Source organism: Zeugodacus cucurbitae, chromosome 3 (genome assembly GCF_028554725.1).
Source record: "Zeugodacus cucurbitae isolate PBARC_wt_2022May chromosome 3, idZeuCucr1.2, whole genome shotgun sequence".
Classification (NCBI taxonomy): Eukaryota; Metazoa; Arthropoda; class Insecta; order Diptera; family Tephritidae; genus Zeugodacus; species Zeugodacus cucurbitae.
The window spans coordinates 28,468,413-28,482,161 of NC_071668.1; the positions used below are offsets into that span (position 1 = coordinate 28,468,413).

At 37.0% G+C, this 13,749-nt stretch overlaps 1 protein-coding gene across 3 annotated transcripts in view; it reads right to left on the reverse strand.

Moving 5' to 3' along the window:
- The window catches only part of LOC105212879 (dynein axonemal heavy chain 7), a 370,911-nt gene that overhangs the window by 10,241 nt on the left and 346,921 nt on the right, over positions 1–13,749 (reverse strand). For all 3 annotated transcript variants that reach the window (XM_054226791.1, XM_054226792.1, XM_011185215.3), the window contains 6 exons: positions 8,628–8,915; positions 8,134–8,549; positions 6,725–6,903; positions 4,143–4,521; positions 2,947–3,944; positions 2,271–2,526 (listed from right to left, as the gene is read on the reverse strand). In XM_054226791.1, the coding sequence (XP_054082766.1) occupies positions 2,271–2,526; positions 2,947–3,944; positions 4,143–4,521; positions 6,725–6,903; positions 8,134–8,549; positions 8,628–8,915 (2,516 nt within the window). The remainder of the gene's footprint in view (positions 1–2,270; positions 2,527–2,946; positions 3,945–4,142; positions 4,522–6,724; positions 6,904–8,133; positions 8,550–8,627; positions 8,916–13,749) is intronic.

Below are 13,749 nucleotides of genomic sequence, written 5' to 3' on the forward strand. Positions count from 1 at the left end.
GACTTCTATAACCTGATGCTGGAAAAAATTATAAGAGCTGCAGAGCTAAACCGAGAAGGTGCAATCTTCTACAAGAGTGTACAGCTCCAGGCGTACGCCGATGATATTGATATCATCGGAAGCAACAACCGCGCCGTTTGTTCTGCTTTTTCCCGCATGGATAAGGATGCGAAGCGAATGGGTCTGGAGGTGAATGAGGACAAGACGAAATATCTTCTGTCATCAAGCAAACAGTCGGCGCATTCGCGTCTTGGCTCCCACGTCACTGTTGACAGTCATAACTTCGAGGTCGTAGATAATTTCGTATACCTGGGAACCAGCATCAACAACACGAACAATGTCAGCCTCGAAATCCAGCGCAGAATAACTCTTGCCAACAGGTGCTACTTTGGACTGAGTAGGCAATTGAACAGTAAAGTCCTCTCTCGACGAACCAAAATCAAGCTCTACAAGTCGCTTATCATTCCCGGCCTGCTTTACGGTGCAGAAGCTTGGACGATGTCAACATCAGATGAGACGACACTAGGAGTTTTCGAGAGGAAAATTTTGCGCAAGATTTATGGTCCTCAGAACATTGGCAACGGCGAATTCCGCAGACGATGGAACGATGAGCTGTACGAGTTATACGACGACATTGACATAGTTCAGCGAATAAAAAGACAGCGGCTACGCCGACATTGTCCGAATGGACGAAAACACTCCAGCCCTGAAAGTGTTCGATGCAGTATCCGCCGAAGGAAGCCGAGGAAGGGGAAGGCCCCCACTCCGTTGGAGGGACCAGGTGGAGAGCGACCTGGTTAAACTTGGGATCTCCAACTGGCGCCGAACTGCGAAGGAGAGAGAGAGGTGGCGCTTCTAATTTTTTTTTTACCAAAAATATAGGTAAGTCTCTCTCTATAGGAAATTCGGAGGGAAAATATTTCTTTTAATATATATGACGAATATGTGGGTCAAATAGTGTGTTATATTAATGAAATTAAATAAATAAATTGCGAGAGTATAAAATGATTGGTTACACCCGAACTTAGCCCTTCCTTACTTGTTTTCTTTAAAATGTAAATAAAATCGAAATGGATCACCCTATACAATACATATCAATAAAATAGCTAAATATCTTAAAATATGTACATATGTAATTAAGTGAAAATTTTTCGAAATAATGTGTGCTCAACCCAAAATGATATCGAAGATAAGAAGTTATCTTTATAACTAGCAAACCCCTCCGGCTTCGCACGGGTTTAAACAAACATTTCAAAAGTTATAAGTTTTTACACACTTATACACTTATACTTTTCCGTTTCTTGCGTGGGTTCATTTTAAAAAAAGTAAAATGAGTAAAATTCGAACATGAAATTTGCAATGAGCTAAAACTTGATTACGACCCCTAGTCTTTGGTGTCCGTTGTCTTTCTCTTTGAATATGAAGACATTGGGAATGCTCAGAGTTCGATGCCATAGTGCGACCTTGTATATTTCTAATATTTTGTTCTTCAAGCCATTGCACACGCTCAAGCGCGTACGTGGGAAGTTTTGAAATTTTGTTCAGCTGGCAGCAAGACTTGCAATACGATTTTCAGATTAAGATTCTCCATCACGGTCTTTTTGATACCCTCACCTGGAAAGTATTTCCAGAAAGTTGAGATTCTTGGAAAAAATATAGCCTATGTTACTCGGGGTGAATGTTTCTTGAAATCGGCACAGTAATTTTTGAGTTTATTCAGTACAAACATACATACAAATCCCTCCTGTTTATCGTAGTAGTATAGATATATTTACCAAATGTTTAAAGTAATTTTTAAATATACGCAGTCAAGCGCATTTTTTCGCTTTCGCATTCGCATACGCGAGCCATGTAGTTTTAGCTTTAGGAATATTTCTAATTTATACGAGTTTTTCTTACAACTTTCTGTAATTGTTCAAAACATATCGCCGTAAACTGTTATATCTGTTCGACATTCAACTTTGTCTGACATTTTAATAAAATAAAATAATTTTATAGAATAAAAAACAAACATAGAATAAAACGGATAAAACCGTGAGACACATTTTCGTACCATTTGAACAGTGCCGCGTCGCAAAAAGTCGCTAAAATTAAAAAAAGAAAACCGAAATAAGTCGCAAAACCTTTCGGGAACAGTAAAACATTAAATATATTCCCGATTTACACTAGCTTATAACAAAAACGTGCTTGGCACCCGGGGAACCGTCAAAACCACTATGTTAAAATATAAGTAATGTGTTAAAATATAAGTAATCAAATTTTAAACTTACCTTTTATGCCTTTTCGTAATGTTATCAAGCTGGTGCGAATGGTGCTGAGTAAAACATTGAAACGTGTCATCTCCTGCACAAGTACCGTATTCATGCTCTGGTGATAGCTTGTCGGATAGCGAGATATGGCAGCATCTCGATCGAAGTCTTTTGGTAATTTATTCAATATATCGGTGGCAACGTTTGTTACTACTTCTTCTGGTGTTAAAACTTTCTTGCCTTCACCTTCATCGCCAGCCGATGAGGAGCTTGTGTCCTTAATAAAGAAAGGGGGAATATAAGGATGGGTTGGGACAGTGGGTAGGAAAAGGTTCTCAGGGTAACGCTTGGATAAGGTTTCAATAAAGAAAGTGTGCGACTTCTCTAAAATCTATATAAAACGGAGCAAACATTTTAATCACAAAATTCAAACACGTGGTAACCATAAGCCTTTATATACTTACACGACGCTGGTAATAATCCTGTACGCAACAGTTATAATATTAGCACAAGTAGGTGAAAAAATTTACAAAGGTAATTAAAGATACTTACCAATCGATCCTGCGAGAGCATTGAGTTTTAATAAAAAATATAAATAATGTTTTTGAAAAATTCTGAACATCCAAAAATACTTAAACTTACTACTAAAACAATAATTTCATACGCCATGCACTCATTGCTTACGCTATAGACTTACCTGCGTCAGAAGTGTATGACTCAGCAGCATATCCGTCTCATGTTGATCCTTCATTATGTCGGCGTTAGCATGGAAACCGAATATACCAGGTGCGGTTTGTATAGGTAAGTCGCGTGTGTAATTCAAATACAGTTCCAACTCCTTGAAAACTGGTATACAGTAAATTTTTTCATCGTCGAAGTAATGACGATTTTCTAGATCCAATACTTTGGGACTATAATAGATACTCAATATAGTTTTCAAAGTTCTTCTATCCCAATCATCGGTGACACGTCCACCATAGTTGCATTCGCCCGTTAGATAACGCAAGGCGTCGTAATTCACACCCTCATATTGATCCAAAAACATCTTTAACTGCATTAAACTTATACGCAAATCGGTCTCATTGAATTCATATGGAATGTTCCAGCCGATGGGACCAAAGTAACGACGCTCTTGTATGACAGCGTGGAAGAAGCACAACGAATAGATTAATTGCTTGAAAGTCTGTGTCTGTTTACATGACTCGAACCACTCTGGATCACTGATGGGATCGCTTAAGAGCGAACGTGTTATGTTCGAACGTAAACCTTTCGGTGGTTCGTTGGTCATTTTTATGCCATTTTGCAACACAACAACCGGAAAATGGTCGGCAGGGTATGAAGTGAGCCAGAGACGGAAATCTGGATGTGTAGCATCGGGCACTAAGTTCTCGCACACCTTTTCCAACATTGGCATAAAACTCTTGGCCAAATGACAATTCTGCAGCACTACCCAATTGCCTAGCTTTATACCATCATCTATCATTTTTGTCGCAATTGGTCCTTGTCCCTGTCCAAGGGAGAGCGAAAATAGACGATTCGTGCCGAATCCTTGTTCGTCAGCGAATTTCAAAAGTGTGGCCGTGGGATCCGAGCCAGGAGTTAAGATGAAAATTAGTGGTATGCAAGAATGGGAATCCGAAAAAGAAGCCATCAAATCGAATTGTGGTGGATCAACGAATTCACGGCCCAATTGTTCTAGAAAGAGCAGATGAAGAGTTTAATGTTTTTAATATCTATAAAGAAGGCAAAGATAATTCCAAAAAACCATAAAAAATTCCAGAATATATTAAGTCCGAAAACTTATTAGATTATAGGAATAAAGAATAAACTTATCATAATTAACTTTCAAACTTATATATTTGTATATAGGGGTACTTCATTCACATTACTTACCACCAACAAATTCCATTACTGCTGGCACCAATTTATCCGAGCGGAAAACACGTAATAACAGTAACTTTTGGAACAATGTCAATTTGGCCGCCCATTGCTTTGGTATGGCAGCATTATCTTGTGGCGTTTTCGAGTCAAAGTATAATTTCCAATCACCTAAATTGCTAGTGACATGCTCACGGAATCCTTTGAAATTAGGCAACTCCGAGAGACGGCAAATTTCATTCCAACTATTAACGCCTAACCAGCGGGCGGGATTTGCATGGGGATTATCCAAGCCAATGCCGCCAGTCAGCAGGAACATCCATTCCGTATTGTCAATCAAGTTTTCAGCTTTCATGAGGTTTATGTTCAAAATCAATGAGAAAAGGAGCTTATCCTGAGATTAGTTGAATTGAAAGAGAATGAGAGAGGTACAGAGGGAATGAAAAATAGGCTTAAATTGGATACAAAGGAAGTAAATATGTTCAAAACTACATAAATAAGTACACTACATACCTAGTTTCAAATACATAGGTAGTATTTAGTGTATGAAATATTGATTACGTTCGAAAGTTGAAATTACGTAAGAGACAATAACTCAATACAGAGAAAACTCGAACTTAAATACACTCTGTAACATAAATACATACAATAATATAAACTTAAAGTTAAGTCAGTCATCAAAGAACACAAATACTTGAATATACATACATATATGTGGTTACATACATACACATATATGACGTTATGTATGCTATCTACCACCTTACACTGACGGCTGCTGTTTACGCACAATCTGACACTAATGATATCAAGTAACAAATAGTTCAAAGGCCTCCGAAAACATCCTCCGCCATTGGCTGAGATAATGGATTGTAATGGCACAGCAAAGACCGATGAAGCTCAAGTCGATAAAGAGCAGAAAATTAATGAGATACATTTCAGCAAGAAAATATAAATAAATAAGGCAAATGAAAAATCGCGGGATGACTCGGTGAAGAATAAGTATACCCTATGGGGAATCCTGGAAGTGTCAATTCAAGGCGAAGAATACAATTATTATCCATTTTATTACAGAGCTTGACTACATTTATACTATTCGTCTTCCATTTTTTGTGCTCGATCTAGAGATATCCGACAATTTGAAGGTCTTAAAGTTTTTTTACAGGCTCACAGATTTTACGAAAACCTTCTTTATTGTAGAAATACAATAATAATTTAGGAATGTTCTGTCATTGTGGAGCAATTTTTATTCGACAAAAAACTTTCTAGAGTTGGTCGAAACAGAAATCGAGCCATACACGATGGGATTGGGAGTTCTTTTCGATTTAGAAATATCACCTAAATTCGCAACTTTACCTCATTGCGCAACATCCTCAACATCAAACATAAAAACAAGCTGCTGCGAAGCCAAGAAAACATTAGTTCCCTCTTTATTAGTATAGACATATAGAATCTTGTATAGTATTAGAATATGTTCAATATATTTTTGCAAAATAATACATTTGTTATTGAATACTTAAGAGAAATATACTTATAATAAAGTATATAAACGTGACCTGTATATGCCCGCTAATTTTTTAGTGTATTTTATCATATTACACTATGTAGTAATTTAGAAAAAAGGCGGGAAACATGTTAATATCGGACCACTGCTTTATATGTTTTCCTACAGGGATATGTGTGCACAACTACACATATGAATATATGTTGGTTAGTCTTAGCAATTTGGGAGTAAAATAAGATTTATAGAGCGATTCACTGATAGGCTTGATGTAATGAAGCAGACCTAAAAGAATAGTATTTAGTGTGTGTATGGGATTTAGTTAATAGGATTATATATTCATTTATGTATTCACAATATATACAACATACATATGTACACATATAAAGGTCATATTTATGTACTTGCATATGTACGATATATGAATAAACAATACATACATATATGAATACTAATATAGGACATCCAGAGAAGAAATTTAATACATTTTGCACAGAACATATTAATATGTCAAACTAAAGGTCGTTACAAAAAGGAGAAAAACCTAAGTATAAACGGATCTGAACATTAAATACTCTTGTAAGTATAAAGACTATGATGCATAACGAGATCTCAAGAGTGTATGAGCTAATAACCTACGAAGAAGTTTCATTAAATTAACATAAATATTATCTGCGATATTCTATAAACACACTGGGCAGATGGAAAGAACTATGATATTACAAAGGAGTCAGGGGATGGTCGAAACTAATTTGTAAATTTTTAGTGCTAACACCCAATACTATTGATCGCATTCTATTTTGACAAGATTCTCATTTTTGGTACTTGAAATATAACAAGAAATATATCATACAAAAATGATTAAAGTTTCTTCCCTGTCCTAGTTGATGTTTGAGTTAGTTATTTATGCTCCAAGGGATTGTCCTTTTTCTGTGCTATTTACCTATACCAAATGAGAACTATCTCTATTTGTAGAATATATAAGTGAAAATTATCACATACGGCTTTGCCAACGACAAATTATTACAGATTTCTTCTTTCTACAAGTGAAATCAATTCATTTGACCGCAAGACCTGAAAAATAGAATGCACTCACCCGTTCGAATAAGCTACGACAAATATTCACATAGAGACTGTACGTAAAGTGTACACGCAAATCCTTTAAACGCTCTTCGATGTCATCCACTTTGTCGGTGTTGTCGATGGATGCCGTGAAAAGAGAGACAAACCACAGAAGACTGTACTGGTACATAGGATCAATGTTTGCCAATTCGACTGCAATGAAATGAGATGGAAATTACAAATTATAGTTAGACAAAAATTATAATTTTTCAATAAAGCGTTTATTTACTAACTATATAAATATTACAAAAGGATTGGAAGAAAATACTGCCGAATATGTCGTGACTAGGAATTTGAACCCACGAACCACTCAAATAGTCTTATTCAAGCTACTGCGATAAACTCATATCTGGTATAAGTAAACTATTCACATATATCTCTTTTAAAAATATACTATCTAAAGCTTACATCGCTAAATTAAACTTTCATATAATCAGTAGCACAAAGCCAACTGCATCCATTTACTAATTAAATGCGTTCAAACTTTAGAATACGGCCTATAGGTTATTTAATTAATTTTCATTTCTGCTGCTACACATACTTAGAACACATTGAAAGTTCAATAGACAATCAGCGTGTTATCCTTTGTTGCCGAACATAATTGACCAAAGGGAATGTATGTTTGTGTTTCAATTGAACTAACACATTTACACTGTATGCAGTACAACCATGCAGTTAGTCGAAAATCGTACTGTTTTTAGAGAGCGCAAAAGAATACTCGCTAAAATAATATGTAAAGCAACAACAAGAATTCTAGTGTTGTTGTGTCTTAACTGTTGGCTAAGAAACAGATTACTACAAATCAAAATTAGAATATTCTTCTTTTTTCATAGCACGAAAGTCCTAGGTGGACCATTGCTTCCGCAACTATCTTCCTCCAAACTTCACGATCTGTTACTAAGCACCACCACTTTTCTACATTCATCCCTTTGCAGTCATCGATCACTTTATGTACCCACATTTTCTTTGGTATGCACTTAAATCGCTTACCATATGGCTTTTTTTTTTAAAGGCACTAAAAAGGGTAATGATTTGCAACTTCAGAGCTGATTCTGCGAAATGAGGCTCCTCACCTCTCGCTATCAATCCCCTTGCCTTTCCTTCACATCTGTGGTGTGTTAACTCCTACTTGAGATTGTGTAAACCATCACTATCGCAAGGAAAACCCCGATGGAGAGCAGGAGAAAAAATAAAACAAGGTGAGAACACTGTTCGGTCTCGAGGCCGACAACTTCCTACTCAAACTATGATTCCTTCTACGCTTCTTTCGAACATATTAGATGTAAAATTTGTAAAATTTAAGCAATGATACTTTTCAGCAACGTAAAAATCCCTCCCTCCCTCCAAAAAAAATTGTAGCCGAAAATAAATTACATTACTTACCAATGGTAAAAAAGAGTATAGTAGAATGTGCTGCAATGGGAACATAACTCAATCGCGCTATGTCGATCTGTCTCTCTGTGGCTTCGGTCACAATTTGCTTTTCATTGATATCGTTAGCTAATGCTTTCGATGAACTCAATATTTGCACGGCAGTTTCGTCCTCCAATATGTTATCCGCAGACGAAAGCACTTCTAGAATCTTATCTTCGGTTTCCTTCAGCATACGCTTATTCTCAGCACCTTGCACAATGAGCGTATTTTTCTCTGCCTCCAAATCGGGACGCTCGCGTGCCACTGTTATACCCAACAGCTGATCTTGCAAACCCTGTGTTGTGATCATGAAATTCAAAACCGTCACTTTTACTGCGACCTCTGGTAGATAGTGTGGATTGCGGAGCTTGGTTGAAATATAAAATCTACGAACATTGAGAAAAACGCAAGTTTATTAAAACAATTGGTTTATGTAAGTCTATTATGTATGGCATTTCACTCACTTAAAGGCATGGTTATATTCAATCACAGAATCTCCCAATTTAATGCACAGCGTGCCGCCTTGCTTAAAGAGTTGTTTAAGCAATATAGCCTCTAGCAGTGGATCCAATTCTTCGCCTACATTTTCCAAAAGTACGGGTAGACCAAATTGTATAGCGTTTTCGAGTACGCGCGTGTAGTCGGGTTGATTGAGGCGTATTACGCAGAGACGATTGTTTTTCTCTAAATTTTTCACCCATTTGTTAGCTTGACCCTGAGGATCAATCATCAGCGGCCAACGACGAGAGTTTCTAAATAAAATAAGAAAAATAGTAGTCAGCAATATACTTGTAACTTATAAAAATAGTTTGAATGTAATATTGTTTCAGGTGAATCTAATATAACAATTTCCCTCATGGAATATGAAAAAAGGAATCTCAGACTCTACTTGAGATGTTATTTTAAGATAACAAACTTCAATTATTATGATTTATATCGGATATCCAAGTAGAGGCACTTTTTCCAATAGTCTTTTTTGACAGATCACGCGTGAGTGGTGTCAAGCTGTCATATTATTTTTGTTCAATATTGCTTAGCATTTCATTAGGGAAAGGCTTACGCCTGAATAACGTTTACAAATTGTTCAACTTTATTACGAAAACTCACGTTCTGTAAAGAATGTGTTTCGTGCCCTTCGCTCAACCACGCCCAGCACACAGTGAAGAAAATAACTTAGCTGAGAGTGTAAACGGAGACCGTGGATAGTCGATTCGACACCGTTCGTAGCAACTCGGACTGTTATCACAACATGATAACTGACTATTTGATGCCGGAAACTGAAGCTCGGGTTCTCGGCGACATTTGGTTTCAACAAAGCGATGCCACTTCCACAAATCGCATAAATCATAGATATATTGAGAGAACGTTTCGGTGAGCAGATAATTTCACGTTTTGGGCCGGTCGATACCAAGATCGTGTAATATCTCACCGTTAGACTTTTTCCTGTGGGGATAAATAAGGTCTAAAGTCTATGCGCAGAATCGCACTTCGATTCAGGCCTTGGACCAAAACATCACACGTGTTACCAGTCGAAATGCTCGAATGAGTCATCGAAAATCGGACTCAACTGATGGACCATCTGAGACATAACTTTGGCCAACATTAAAAGCAGAACAATTTTTCCCTTTTAAGTGCCTTTTAATATTTTTGACAATGAATGCGCTGAGAATTGACAAAAGGAAAGCACATACATAGTTATATTTATTGTTATTAATAAGAAATAAATGTGACTTTCATTCTAAATGAAAAAATATTGGATCGAAGTATTTGAGAACAAGTAAGGAAGGGCTAAGTTCGGGTGTAACCGAACATTTTATACTCTCGCAATTTATGGATGTAATTTTATAAAGATAACACAATTCGACCCATATATTGGGTATAAAGTTCAATGTATGTATGTATGTGATTGGCGTTGCAACCGTTTAGCCGGTTATAGCCGAATCGACGATAGTGCGCCACCTGTCTCTCTCCTTTGCAGTTCGGCGCCAGTTGGAGATCCCAAGTGTAACCAGGTCGCTCTCCACCTGGTCCCTCCAACGGAGTGGAGGCCTTCCCCTTCCTCGGCTTCCTCCGGCGGGTACTGCATCGAACACTTTCAGGGCTGGAGTGTTTTCGTCCATTCGGACAACATGACCTAGAATAACGAAAATCATCATAAATAGCATATGGGGACTGAGGTAATTCCTAAACCGATTTCACTCGTTTTCACCACCACGATACAATGTATCGAAGACTATACGCTCACTTAATTTAATATTACTTATAATTAGGTATATGGGATCTGGGGGAAGTTATGACCCGATTTTTACTATTTCAGGTACAGAGAGAAACTGTTATAAGAAAAAAATTCAAAGGGAATGAATTACATTAAAATATCTGAGGGATTTACCTAAGTATATTTTCGGGGAAAAATTACCCTTAGGCACTGATTTCTTCATGTTCGATATCAGGGGCCTTGAAAAGTCATGGTTCGAAGATTTGGTCCATTATATACCGAATTTCATTGAAATTTGTCGAGTAGTTCTTGAGATATGGTTTTTGACCCATAAGTGGGCGACGCCACGCCCATTTTCCATTTTGTAAAAAATCTCAGTGCAGCTTCCCTCTTCCATTTCTTATGTAAAATTTGGTGTTTCTGACGTTTTTCGTTAGTGAGTTAACGCACTTTTAGTAATTTTCAACCTAACCTTTGTATGGGAGGTGGGCGTGGTTATTATCCGATTTCTTTCATTTTTGGACTGTATAAGGAAGTGGCTAAAATAAACGACTGCAGATAGTTTGGCTTATAAAGCTTTATTGGTTTGCGAGTTATATACAAAAAACCTATTTGGGGGTGGGGTCACGCAAACTTTTCCAAAAAAATTACATCCAAATGTTCCCCTCCCTAATGGGATCCTATGTTCCAAATTTCATTTTCATAACTTTATTTATGACTTAGTTATGACACTGTATAGGTTTTCGGTTTCCGCCATTTTGTGGGCGTGGCAGTGGACCGATTTTACCCATTTTCGAAAGCAACCTCCTCAGGGTGCCAAGGAACATATGTTCCAAGTTTCATTAAGATATCTTAATTTTTACTCAAGTTATCGCTTGCACGGACAGACGGTCAGACGGACGGACAGACATCCGGATTTCAAATCCACTCGTCATCCTGATCACTTATGTATATATAACCCCATATCTAACTCTTATATTTCTTGGTGACACAAACAACCGTTAGGTGAACAAAACTATTATACTCTGTGCAACAGGTTGCGAGAGTATAAAAAGCTTGGTAAGTACCGGGATTCGGGATTTAAGAACCTTTCCCGCTTAAGTATCCAAACAATCTTGTATGTTAAGAAGGGGCACTGTATTCGAAACCTTTCTGAACACTTTTTAAATGGCAACTCTACACTGTATACCTGTACCGCTGCAATGGAAACCAATAAAATTTCGTAATTTCCCTCCTCTGCCCATAACGAATTTCCCGATCGGTAATTTTTTCAATACCCTCGTAGAAACTTCGTGACGAATCACATTAATAGGAAAACATAACAATTATTAATGAGAATATATGTGCCTTCGTGTTCGTACGAGTATATGCTGCCATACTTGAAGATTTCGTAGTTACACAGTTATTTCAATAGTTGCAAAACATCATCATATGGCCGCTTTCCCCTGCCCAGCATTTTCTAATTACAGAACACACAATACAAAAGTTCACGCATATTAGGATACATCCACCGTGCGCTCGACGGCTGCGGCTCTAAACGGAAGCTGCCGCGCGGTTACTTGGTGGGGGTTGCTGACGCACCAGTATTATAACAAAGTTGATGTAAATACGAGTAGGATTGTATGTACATGTAGGATGCTGCTTGCGTGCAACAAACAGACACATTGCCTGTGGCACAATTCGCATGTTTCCTTCTGCGGCACGCATCTGCTGAAAATGCCGTTTTTCCCTAAAATACCGTGAAGCAAGGTGGTAATTGTCGAGACAGAACGGTTCAGCAGGCCCAGCGATGCCGTGCGGTTACAGTGGCTGTAGGTAAGACTAAACATTCCTGCCACACATTACCACTCGACGAATTTGTACGTTCATTCATTTACTTCGGTACGGCATACTCGTACTTATATGAAATGAATGTTTTGCAGTAGCGTATTTATTGTGTTCCTGTGTAGCAGCAAAAACGAATTGATTAATGCGTCTCGCTAGATTAAAGCGGTTTTATTAAGCACACGCATTAGTTTTCTCTCGAATTCGGAACTGGAAATTTAGGTTAGGTACAAAGGAAGGAGGAATGCACTAAAATACATGTCTTCGGCAATAAGATTTTTTAATAAAATATCTAATTTTTCATTCAGAAGTGTGTATGTATATTTAAGCGTCCGTATGCATTATAATTATATAAAACACATATTTCATTCTCAGAAAAAAATACCCGAAAAGTCCTCGGCTGATTTTTGCCCATAGAGAAAACGTATCTTTTGGGCCAGTTCAAGTATTTTAAAAAGAGTTTATACCAGTGGAAGTTTCTTTAATCCATATAAAGTATTATTTTCATATAAATATTTCTGTTTCTCTAAACTAATAAATAATAGGGGTTTTAATGGCAGATGGTCCGGCTAAAGACTAATCTAATAGCGTGCAATAGGTGTATTTATATTTCAAACACTTTGTTACAAGTTCAATAAGAATGAATAAATCATACATAGATACAGTTATGGACAAGTATTTAGCGTACTTGCCTTCACATTTAGATATATTACTGTTACTATTAAGAGAGCTATATTTTTATATTTCATTACTACATCTCACACCTCTTTCATTGTATAACCAAAAAACCGTTATCATATAGATCCATCATCAGTTAAGTTCACTCTAACTAATAACTAATATCGTTGGTGAATTAGTATTTAAAAGTAAATATGTATTATAACAAGTAAGGAAGGGCTAAGTTCGAGTGTAACCGAACATTTTATTCTCTCGCAATTTATTTATTTAACTTTATTTATATTATATAATACACAATTTGACTCACATATTCGTCATATATATTGTATAAAGTCCATTAAAAGTTGGAAACCATAATATTAGGTTAGAAGCACCGAGGTCCTCGTGTTCGATATATGGGGCCTTAAAAACCCATAGTCCGATTTCGGCGATTTTTAGAATGGGGCTGCCACACTATAAACATAGTATTTGTGCAAAGTTCTGCACCGATATCTTCACTAGTGCTTACTTTATATATTGTGAAGTAAACGATTCAGATCGTCTTCAAAGTTCTGGTATATAGGAAGTAGGTGTGGTTGTGAACCGATTTGGCCACAACATATCATTGGGATGTAAGGAAACTATTACAAACCAAGTTTCATTGAAATCGGTCGAGTAGTTCCTGAGATATGGTTTTTGACCCATAAGTGGGCGACGCCACACCCATTTTCCATTTTGTAAAAAAATCTGATTGCAACTTCCATCTGCCATTTCCTATGTGAAATTTAGTGTTTCTGACGTTTTTCGTTAGTGAGTTAACCCACTTTTAGTAATTTTCAACCTAACCTTTGTATGGGAGGTGGGCGTGGTTATTATCCGATTTCTTTCAT